The 11,625-nt window shown below is 48.1% G+C and overlaps 1 protein-coding gene across 1 annotated transcript; it reads right to left on the reverse strand.

The window, feature by feature from the left end:
- Positions 1-584: 584 nt before the first annotated feature.
- On the reverse strand, positions 585-11,337 carry R3hdml (R3H domain containing like). The gene is made up of 5 exons (XM_038332087.1): positions 11,077-11,337; positions 7,749-7,867; positions 5,431-5,563; positions 3,811-3,926; positions 585-717 (listed from the first exon to the last, which is right to left on the reverse strand). The coding sequence occupies exons 1-5, from the start codon at positions 11,335-11,337 to the stop codon at positions 585-587; spliced, it is 762 nt and encodes a 253-aa protein (XP_038188015.1).
- Positions 11,338-11,625: the final 288 nt, after the last annotated feature.

An 11,625-nucleotide genomic window follows, 5' to 3' on the forward strand; every position in this document is an offset into this window, starting at 1 on the left:
CACCATACCAGGGTTGTGCAATGCCAGGACATGTGCTTGCTATGCAAGCAAGTATCATTGAGCTACAGCCCCAGGTTGAGATTGTTTGACAAAAGCCTTTTGCTAGGTAGACAGTCTTGGGTCAGAAGCCTCAGAGTCACAGATGAAGCTTCCTATTTTGTTCCTAGTAGCCTCCGCTCCACAGAATCAGGCAAATGAAAAATGCAAGTCTTGCTGGGCATAGTGGTACAACTCTAATCCCAGCACGCTTAGAGGCAGAGGCAGGCAGATCTCTGAGTTCAAGGCCAGTCTGGTCTATAGAGTGAGTTTCAGAACAGCCAGATCTACACAGAGAAACCCTGTTTTGAAAAACAAAAACAAAACAAAACCAAAAAGTGAAAAAAATGCATGTTTCCCTAGATATCATAGAGACGAAAGGCATTACTAAGGAAGGGAGAGGAGGCACCTTTGGCATGGACTGGACCTTTAAGAAAAGGAGTTTATAAAGAACTGTAGGGTTGCCCAACCCCTGTCTCCTTCTCAACTTTGGGGAGGAATCTTTCCAGGGACAGGCCCAACCAGGGACACCAAAACATTGGGTTAGTTTAGATCCATGGGAGCCTGTTGGATTTGAGTCCAGAGAAGCACATGTTGCTGTTGCAGTTGCCTTGGTAACTGGAGGGACAGGCAGAACATGGCTTCCCAGTCTTGTAGGGCGCCTCCCCAATCCAGTTGCCCCTACAAGAGAACAGACCCAGGGGAAACAGCATTAGGGAACGAGTGTTTAGGTGAAATAGACTTCACAGATTTCCACATTTCCACTCTGGGGTCCACTGCGCATGGGACCTCGGACATGGCACTTCTGTAAGCCCTGGTTTCTTTCTCTGCAAACCCAGCAGATCCCTCCTCCATAGGGATGCCAAGAACAGCACAAATACAACCTGTGCATATGTGTGCAGCATCACTGTCCTCGGAAAATACTGACATCCTATAAGGTTTGGCTTTCTCGCCTTCTCCCAGTCTCCCTGGAGGGGGCAGATTTGGGTTCTGGTCCTGAGTTCTCATCCTGGTGACAGACTGAGCCATTTCATTTCTTGGAAACTGATATTATTCTCTGAATAGAATAAATGTGACAGTGTCCATGAAAATGATGTGAAATGACCTATGGGGGGAAAAACCTCTTTGCTATATGTATATTGTGCAAATGAGAGCTTGCTAATTAGCTGATGAGGATAACGAGGCATGAGTGGCCCACTTGTGGAGCCTCATTATGGCCACCTTCCCTGTCTTCAAGGCTTCATCCTTAATCTAGGTACTCAGCTGTAGAATTACCCTCTCAAAAGACCTCCACCTTCTACGGAAGAGAATAGGGAACTATTGCCTAATGACTATAGACATTTCTCTGGGCTGATAGAAAAGGAAAAAGTTTAGAAGGAATAGGTAAATAGTTGATAGAGAGTTTGCCTAGCATTTACAAAGCCCCAGGTTCTATTCCCAGTACCACAGGTAACAGGTCCATAATTCCATAATTGGAGGTGAGGGGATTAGAACAAGATCAACATTTGCTAATTAATGAGGTAAAAACCAACTGGGGCTACATGAGACCTTGTCTCAAAAGAAACAACAGAGCCAGCAAGATGGCTCAGCAAGTCAAGGCAGTTGCTGCCAAGCCCAGTGACCTGAGTTCAATCCCCAGGACCCACATGGTAGAAGGAGAGAATCAACAAATAAATGACTGTAATATAGATAAATAAAATGACAATGGTTGCACAATAGTATAGTAATTGTCACTGAATTCTTCACTTAAAAAAAAGACTCAATGGTATCTTTTATGTTATATTTTACTAAAACTTTAAGTATTATTTATTGTGTCTCTGTGACATGAAAACAGCTGTAGAGAAGAGATAAAGGAATTGTAACCCCATGTTTCAATAAAGCTTTATTTAAAATGGGCCACAAGCTAGGTTTGGCCATGGGCCATAGTTCTCAGAGTCCTGCCTTACAGAATCCCATCACTAACTGTGCCCTAACTAGGAGGCAGGTGGTGCGTGTCTGTAATCATAGTACTTGGAAGGCTGAGGCTGGGGATTTATGAGTTTGAGGCCAGTTTGGGCTATGTGGTAAATTCCAGGCCAGCCTAGACCATGTAAAGAGTCCCTGTCTCAAACAAACAAACAAAAAACAAAACAAAATAACAACAACAAGCAGCAATGAAATAAAACAAAACTTCCAGAGTGCCCTTAGCTGCAGGCTTGGTTAGTATACACCTCACTTTCCCCTCAACTGGCTGAGGCCCTTCACAGTGTCTCTCTTCCTCCTCAGAAAACCTAGTAGTCTCTTGCTCTTGCCGCAGGCTACCCAGGTATCTTATCTCTGGCCTTGCAGCCTGTTATCAGTTATCTACAATTCCTAAGGCTTATTTTTTTTTTACAGTCCAAACTAGCGAATAGTCCTTATAGCCGGAAATGGAATCCATTTCCCCCCCACCCAGCAAAAAGGTAATTGGGTTGGTTTTATGTGTTGCTTGTTTTGTTTTTGCTTCTGAGACTGGGTGTTTTGTAGCTCATTGTGTTGAGATTACACCAAGCGCCACCAGGTATGGCAAGTGCTTAGGAAAGGATGTGCTTCTGATTTCATAACAGGCTTCATTAATTTTTTTCACCCATCCATGGAGCTCTTCAAAATTTCCGTGATATTAGGATTAGTGCCAGATATAATAAATTGTATTTTTTTAAAGATCCTCTTGGAAGCCAGGCATGTGGGGGGGAATACACCTATAACCCCAACAATCAGAAGGTCAAGCTGGGGACCCAGAAGCTCAGTCATCTTCACTGAGAATTTGAAGACAGCCTGTGCTACAAAAGAGCCTGTTTAAAAAAAAAAAAAAGAAAGAAAGAAAAAATAGACCCTCTAGAATGAGGAGGGTGGGGTGGGGAGGTCTGGATGGTAGACTCAAAGAAGTTCTTTGTTTTTTGTTTGTTTAACCACTTGAGGGTAAATTCTGCTTAAAAAAAAAAAAACAGATAATGGCTAAACTGGGTTTTCTGTCCTAATCCCAGCTCTGGGGAAACTGAGGCAGAGTCTAATCCCCTGCAAGCTTGAGGCCACTCTCGGCTAAGCAGTGAATTCCAGGCCAGTCTAGGTAACAGTGAAACCTGTCTCAAACAAACAACAACAACAAAAACCAGCAGCAGCAACAATAACAACAACAACAACAAAAAACCAGTTTTTTATTCTCATTTTGAGCTGAAACGCTGTAATGCTAGTAAGGCTGCGTTCTGATACTGGATAGGAACTTATCTTGCCATTTCCCTGTGTTTCCAATAGATTTGTGTAAAGATGGCTCCTGGTCTCCTGCCTACCACATGCCGCGAGGTAAGTCTGGGCGAGCTGCGCATGCTCTTTTCGTCTTTGCTCTTCCATCCAACCCGCCCTCCCAAGAGCAGGTGCTCTTAGCTGTCTGTTCCTTGGGGTGAGCTCAGAGGACTAGCACCGTACCCATTTGCTCAGTGATGCCTGGCACTGGCGTGAAAGGCTGGCTTCATGGTGATTAGCCACTTGATGGGCAGATGGGCCAATTCAAGCCACAATCCCCACCCCCTCACCCGTCTTTCGGCCCTCTGTCTGTCTCCTACCCCCACGCCTTGGGCACAGAAGAAGGATTATTGGCTGAGGCTGTGGCTAAAAGGTAGACTACTTGCCTAGCTTGTGTGAGACCCAGTTCTGGTGCCACAAAACAAACAAACAGACAAAAGGCCTCATCAATTGAGTCTCTTAAATTGTCCAAACCAGTAGAGCACTGAGCAGGAGGAACCCCGGTGCGGTACTTACTTAATGGCGTAGTTGCAGACCAGGTACACAGCCTGCTGCCAGGTGCTGCCCCATACATCGATGCTGCTGCAGGTGTGAAGGGCGCAGCCCAGTCGGCTGGAGGATGCCCAGACCATCTGCGGAAGCACAGAGACAGGTAGACTGAGGCTTAGAGGAGCCCGAGAACCCTGGGAAGCATGGTCACTAGACCCCATTCCTGTGGAGTACGGACTCGGTGAAGTCTTGGGGCCTAGGGCTGAAGGATGGGAGAAGAGGCCACGTCTGCCTATCCTAAGGGGCTGGAGGATGGCTTAAGACATTTATTCTGAGCTGGGCGGTGGTGGCGCACGCCTTTAATCCCAGCACTTGGGAGGCAGAGACAGGAGGATCTCTGTGAGTTCGATGCCAACCTGGTCTACAAGAGCTAGTTCCAGGACAGGCTCCAAAGCTACAGAGAAACCCTGTCTCGAAAAACCAAACCAAACAAACAAACAAAAGAAAAAAACAAAAACAAAACAAAAAGCCAAAACCAACAACAACAAAACATTTATTCTGTAATAGAATGTTTTTCAAAAATAACGTTTAACTGAAACCAGCAGTAAGGAATGTGTTTCATATTGCTACATGGAGAAATAGGTGTGCAGGGTACAGAGTCGGCTGAAAGAAGCAGGGGTTCAGCACAGTAGAGCTCATGCCTTGTGGTTCTAAGCCCTTGGGTATACCCAGCATGCCAAAGAGCGTTATAAAGCAATATTTATCCATATCGTGTGTGATGTTACTATTTTCTATACCCTTTCATTTATTTTTTTCTTTTTAAGATTTTCCTTTTAGTGACAACCTTTGAAAGCCATTGTAGTGTTGGAGGTTAAACTTTGGAATCACACACGCTTGGATCAGCATCTCAACATCACCTGCTGTGTTTGTCTGAGTCTCTGACCCTCTCTGTGCCTCTGTGCTTTACTGGGAAGGTGGATGTAATGATGGTCCATGAGTTTGTTGTTGTTGCTGTTGTTTTGAGACACTCACTATGATTTGAACCTCCCTATGTACCCCTGGGTGGCCTAGAGCTTGCTCAGTAGACCAGGCTGACCTTGAATTCACAGTGCCTTTGAAGTGCTGAGCCTAGAGGTACACACCACCACATCTGGCTATTTTTTATTTTTTTAAGATAGTTGGAAAGGGCTAGGGTATAGATCAGTGGTGGGAACAAAGCAGACAGTAGGAGTTTGGAGAAACAGAAAATACTCAGAACATTCAAAACAGTACAGTGGCAGGGTGTGATGCCTGTAATCTCAGAAGGTGAAGCGGGAGGAGATCTCTGAGTTCAAAGCCTGTGAGAGCCTGTATTTCAATATAATTCATCTCAGTGCGTGGTCTACACAGCTTTCCAGGAATGTCTACATAAAGGAAAGCACACACTGGGAACCGTGGGCTTGCCTATAGTCCCAACGCTCAGGAGGCTGAGACAGGAAAATGGAGAGTGAGAGACCAGCTTGGGATATTCAATGACCCTGTCTACAGAAAGAAACAAAAGGAAGCCCATGGGCCTGTGTTTTAATTCTCATTCTGCCGCCCCCCCCCCCATTACTCTCTGAGGTGCCAGGGTCTGTTGAGTAGCACTCTTGGCTGGCAGAGGGTTACCTGGGTATAGTGGGAGCAAACAGGGCCCCTGCAGAGCCAAGGGCAGTGTGGAGCACAGTCCTTTGGAGCTGGGAATGAGTAATGCCGCTTTTCCTCAGACCAAGACTTCACGAGATCTACCACAGAACGGTACCTGGGGAGGCCGAGAACATGGAAGACAGTGAAGGGAGGATGGAACTCACCAACGTGTTGTTGAGTCCCCTCATTCTCTGGCACATCTGCCATCTGTAAGATGGTAGGATGTAGACAGGCCATACTTACCTCAGGGGTTTAAGGTCTGAGAGGAGGGCGACGGAACGCTCACCTGTCTGGCACATAGCGCTCAGTAAAGCTGTGTGAAGAGCCAGGTTGTGGTGGTATTTCAGACACAACTTGTATTTTTAGGGAAAGAGAGGCATGTTGGAGCATCAGGCTATCCCAGGAAGCTCTCTGCAGACTGAAGTACCTGATGGGGTCTGAGGACTTTCTCCATTCCTGCCTGAGGAGATCAGGCCTTCCAAGCAACTCTCTCTGGGACAGAGTTTAGAAGCAGTCTTGTGCTGGAACTTGAGGCTGTGCTGAATTAAATCACATGAAACTTGCTGCTGGTCCCCTCAAACTTACAAAAGTCGGACGTTCCTTCAGTTCTTGGACTTGCTCTGGGCTTTTCCCCGGATGACTTCCCTGAAGGGTCTTTCTGGCTGCCCTTCACCAATCCCTCTCATGGAGCCTCCCTTTCTTGAGACAGCGTCTGTCTTTGTAGCTCAGACTGGCCTTGAACTCACAGAGACTGGCCTGCCTTTGCCTCCAGAGTGTTGGGATTAAAAGTGTTGCCACTACAGCTGGCTCTCCCTATCTCTCTTAGTCTCAGTTTTAACAAAAAAGATTAAATGTTGGAGCTGGAGAGGTGGCACAGAGGTCAAGAGCACTGGTGGCTCTTCCAGAGATCCAAGTTCGGGGCACCAGAGCACATGTGACATACACATATACTCATAAATATAAAATGGTTGTTTTTTAAAAAGATTTATTTTAAATTGTGTGTGTGTGTGTCTGTGTATGTGTGTATTATTGTCAGCTTTCCTTTCCTGGACTGCCCATTGGTATTTTATCTTACTCTTCATCTTTATGTTGAACAGGCAGGCGTGAGACAAAGAGCGGACGGGGGGTGGCCTGAGAGTAGTCACATTGGCAAAGTGCTACTGTGCCTCTGCTCTTCACACCCTTTCTCGGTGAGTTTCAGGCCGCGGAGAGTGTGTCAGGAAGAATGTCATTGTAGGAGAGAGTGTGTGTGAGCTTGAGGAATGACCTGGTCACTGAGATCAGATCTGCAGGGCTCTGAGAGACCAGCCACAATCCCCAAGCTCGGCACTGGCTCCAACCAGTTGGTGACATGCAAAAGTGCAAAGGGGCCCAGTGGTGCCAGAAACTCAGTCATCAGGACCAACCCTGATCCGTCTGAGGTCATGGCAAACTGGTAGGATGGGGAGGGCTGTGTTTTCCTAATGTCCTCAATTGGTTGAATAAAACTGTGACATATGACCGTCTCTTAAATGTTTATGTGTGTGTTTGTGTGCACATGTGCACACATATGTGTTCATGTGGAGCATGTGTCTACATGTGAAGGCCAGTAGTCAACCCCAGGTATCATTTCTTAGATGCCATCTACCTTGTTTTTTGAGGTAGGGTCTCTCACTGGCCAAAAAATCTGCCTGGCCAGTGATCCCCAGGGATCTTTCCTGCCTCTATTTCCCCAGGGCTAAGATTACAGGCATGCGCTGTTGTGCTGGGCTTTTTGTGGGTTCTGGGGATTGAGCACAGGTCCTTGTGCTTGCCAGACAAACACTTCGCTACTGGAGCATCTCCTCAGCCCTTGTTACTGTCTTATGAAACTCACAAGTCTAGAAATAGCTAATCTAGGTCAAAAGAGACCCTAAGTTTTGGAACATAGGCCAAACTTCCTCAGAACTCTGGCGCCCACTTTCTGACTCAGAAGCTGGCCTGGTGACAAAAGCCAGGCTGGCAGTTCAGTTTTATTGCTGTTCCTGGGCCCCATGTCCTCACCTCCTACCCCCATCCTCGTTCTTCTCCCCATATCCCTCACCGCCTTATTAAGCACGTGAGTCTTCCAATCCATTCTTGCTCTCTGAAGTAGCGTGAGCTCCAGTTTGTCTGCCCCGTATTGCAGCTATTGATGAGTTAGTTTCTATATGTGCAGAGCTCATCTGCCTGGTTCATCCCAGTGACCGCCACCGCGTGTAGCACCGGGGCCAGAGTAAGTACTCGACGTCCATGTCTGTACGTCCAACGACTGAATGAGGAAAGGGCAGAGATTCACTCACCGGCCGGAATGGATCGAGAGGTTCTGGCCTACGTATTTCATCAGCTGTGAGGGTCCATGGGCCCAGATGCACTGGGTGGCCCAGGCTTTGGCAGACCTGGCCAGCTGCTCATCCCAAACCTGATGAAAGAAAGGCCAGGAACTTGCCCCAGGGTAAAGAACCACCATGACCAAAGCGGGGTGCAAACAGGCCCACTTACCTGGCACCGTGCTTTCTCAGTCTCCTGAGATCAACACACCCATGTAGAGATCAGAAAACAGAGGCACAAATCCATAGCTGAGCCAGAGTCTATGCTCAGGTCCCTGGCCCAGAGCCCTGTGCTCTTTCTTCCTTTCTAGACCTCAAAGATAAAGTCCTCAGCTCTGCTTGGAATCCTGGGGCATTTGTTTAATAGTTATCAGGAGTTCCTATGTGTGACTGACCCCAGAATGAAGAAGAATCATTGATTTTAAGTTTGCAGTATTCATTTAAAAATTGAATTCAAGACCTCTTTTAAAAGCTTGAAAACACATAAAAATATCTAAGATTAAAAATAATGAAAGCAGGGCATGGAAGTATACACCTTTAATCCTGGCATTCAGCAGACAGAAACAGGGGGATATCTATAAATTTGAGGTCAGTCTGGTCTACATAGTGAGTACCAGGCCAGTCAAGGCTATATCGCAGACAGATACTGATATATATCAACAGAAGGCAAAGTAGAACATTCTACATCTCTCATCACGCCTGTACCCTTCCCCAACAATCTCCAACCAGAAATACTCCCCGTAACCCAGACATATAGATCACAAATGGCTGTGTATGCTCAGTTCTATAGCCAGTTCTTCATTTGACAAGACAGGTGACCCTGGTGATTCTTCCATATCAGTACCTATTAAACCCCCTCCTTCACCTTCTTCACAGTTATATAAGTGTCCAGTGTGGAAATTCTTCACAGTTTATAGCTGGGGGGGGGGCAGGGTTATCTCTTAAAAAAATACTAGTTCCTAGGGTTGGAGCGATGATTCAGAGAACAAGAGCACTTACTGGTGACCTGGGTTTGGTTCCCAGCACCCACATGGCAGCTCATAACTGCCTGTAACTCCAGTTCTAGAGAATGACACCCTCTTCTGTTTAAGAGAAGCCTGAACTACATGAGACAGGGAAAATTATGGGGACATGAGAAGAGAGAAGAGCCCCACCCCACGATCCGGAGCCTGGTTAAAGTCTCCCACCAGCTGAGCTTTGAGGACTCAAACACAGCTAATAACATTTTCCACTGATGACAAGACCTTGTCTCAAAACCAAACTAAGGGCCGGAGAGAGATGACTCGGTCGTTAAGAGCTCTTCCAGTGGACTGGGGTTCCAGAGGACTGGGGTTCCAGAGGACGGGGGTTCAGGTCCCTGTGTCCACATGAAGGTTCAGAACCATTTGTAACCTTAGTTTCAGGGGATCCAAAGCCTCCTCTGACCTCCCTGGGTACCAGGCACACACATGGTACACGGGCATTCATGCAGGTCAAACACCCATACCCATAAACATAAATAAATAAAATTGTAACAAGCAACACCCCCAAACAGTTTCTTCCCAACTGTGACTCCCTGGAATTCTCTGTGTTAGTATTTGTTCACCCAGCAAATATTGAACAATAGTCTTTGGCACCAGGGCCTCAGTCTAGCAAGGAAATGACCTGTCAAACAAGCATGACTCACGACAACCCCAGGGCGTGTGGGAACGTGGGACAGACGTGACCCAGACCTTCTTGGGGCTTGGAAGAAAGGTTTCGGGAGCGAGGGTCGTTTAGTCTCACCCTGATCTGCAGGCACAAGTCACAAAGCAAAAGAGAAATGGGGACGTAAGAAGCCCCCACCCCACCCCATTGCTGCCTCCTGCTTTTTAGGGAAAGCAGGGAGAGGGAGAGAAGGAACAAAATAGAAGCAGCGCGACCCTCCCCAGCATCCCTGGAGGGAGTAGCTGGCTTGCCTCTCCCAGCATCCCTGGAGGGAGTAGCTGGCTTGCCTCTTCCAGCATCTCTGGAGGGAATAGCTGGCTTGCCTCTCCCAGCATCTCTGGAGGGAATAGCTGGCTTGCCTCTCCCAGCATCCCTGAGGGAGTAGCTGGCTTGCTTCTCCCAGCATCCCTGGTGGGAGTAGCTGGCTTGCTTCCTGTGCTCTATACCGCAGGCAGTAAGTAAACACCTGCTGAGGCTGGTGCCACCCATACCGCTGGTACTCAATTAATGTGTCATTTATTTGGAAACTAGAGGCCTTCTGCGTGGCAGTTTCAGTGTTAATAAATGAGTGAATGAGTCAGCAAACAGATAAATGACAGTCCATCCACCCCACCCCCAGCTGCCTGCCATCCAGTTCTGGACCCTTCCCAGTTGCCTCCTGACATGTGATATTGGCCTTTATATCTTATTGGTGACTTTTAGTTTTTCTTGCCACCCCCACCCCCCTCCCAACCAAGTAGTCTTCTTGAGGGAGTAAGCCTGGTCCTCCATGGTATCCAGAAAAGGCTTAGCGCTGTGTCTGGCTTCACGAAGGAGGTAGTGCACAGAGAACGCTGAAAGGGAGCCACCTTTCCACTTATTAGGCAGGAGGAGGCCTATCTGATGTCTCTTTTCCTAAAGATGCCTATATGGGCTGAGGGCTATCTCTCCAGGCTTTGGGGACAATGGTCCTGGGGAGGAGTTGTAATAGGAGGATTTTCCTCCTCCACCCTGGGGGCTGACTGAGCTAAGAGACACTAGGACTGACTGAAGAAGACATCCCAACCTGCACTGAGATTTGGCTCCTGGCCTTCCTCAACCCAAGATACCCTGGTGCCTGCCTGTCCTCCACTGGGGCTGGGAATGAATGGTCCGGGGCCGGCGAATGGTCTGGAAAGCTCCATTGTCTCCCACCCCCTGCAGGTTCCCAGTGTGGAGGCAAAATTCTTGGGCTGTATATTGTGTTAATTGAAACTCCCAGCTTAGCAGCAGGCAGACCAGGCTTGCAATCTAGGCTGGGGGACCTTAGGCAAACCTGTCCTTTGACTCTCAATCCCTTCCTTGGGAAAACAGATAAAATACTGTCTTGAAGAAAGAGGTTATGTGACGGCCCTGGCAGAGCGCAAAGATGCCCTACAGATAGCATTCTTCTCTCCCCACCCCCACACAGGCCCATTCGCTGAGGATTTATGCCACCGCCTTACTTTCTGCATCTGTCAAATGGATTGCTCATTGTCTCCATTTGCTTGGGCTAGGCAGACAGATGGTCCAGTACTTCAAAGCCAGCCAGCACTGCAAGCCACAGTGAACAGACTGGTGTTGGCTGGGAGGTGCACCAGGAAGGCTTTGGACTCACCATGTACTCCATGTTGGCAGCAGGCGGGTGTACGCTGGCCCGGATGTGATTGTGATAATCCAGCAAGGCACTCATGTCCCGTACAGAGATATGGCGTTTCCGGCGGTACCGGGGCACCCCCAAGCCAGACAGGGGCCACACAGCTATGTTCTTGGGTCGGCCCAGGAACAGTGTGGTGTTGGGCATCCTTAAGGCCCCCACTGTGTGGCCTGTCCAGAGGAGAAGGCCTGCCAGGCCCATGATGCTGGCCAGAAGAGGCATAGCTGTCTGGGATCGTGTACCTGTCTGGTGCAGAGCAGAGCTGCTGCCTAGAAGAGGTGGGTGTGAGAATGCCAAACCCTGAGAGGTCTCCTCGGACACTGCCAGTCCAGAGAATATTCCCTGGGAACTTGGCAGAGATCCTCTGACCCAGCTCTGGTCCAGATACTCAATACTTCCTCCTTCCTCCCCTGTGGACTCAGTTGGTTAGGTGATGAGAAGAAATGCCCAGACAGTGGCTAATCCAGACTAGACTCTGGAGTGGCAAAGTGTTACCACTTCAAAGTCAGG

This window comes from Arvicola amphibius, chromosome 5 (genome assembly GCF_903992535.2).
Source record: "Arvicola amphibius chromosome 5, mArvAmp1.2, whole genome shotgun sequence".
Taxonomy (NCBI): domain Eukaryota; kingdom Metazoa; phylum Chordata; class Mammalia; order Rodentia; family Cricetidae; genus Arvicola; species Arvicola amphibius.

Bases quoted from the DNA above. Each gene is read 5' to 3' on its own strand.
- R3hdml (XM_038332087.1), bottom strand. From the start codon at position 11,337: ATGCCTCTTCTGGCCAGCATCATGGGCCTGGCAGGCCTTCTCCTCTGG. The intron at 7,868-11,076 runs GTGAGTCCAAAG...TTCTTTCATCAG, and splicing joins CTGCCAACATGGAGTACATG to GTTTGGGATGAGCAGCTGGC. The intron at 718-3,810 runs GTAAGTACCGCA...GTTCTCTTGTAG, and splicing joins GTCTGCAACTACGCCATTAA to GGGCAACTGGATTGGGGAGG.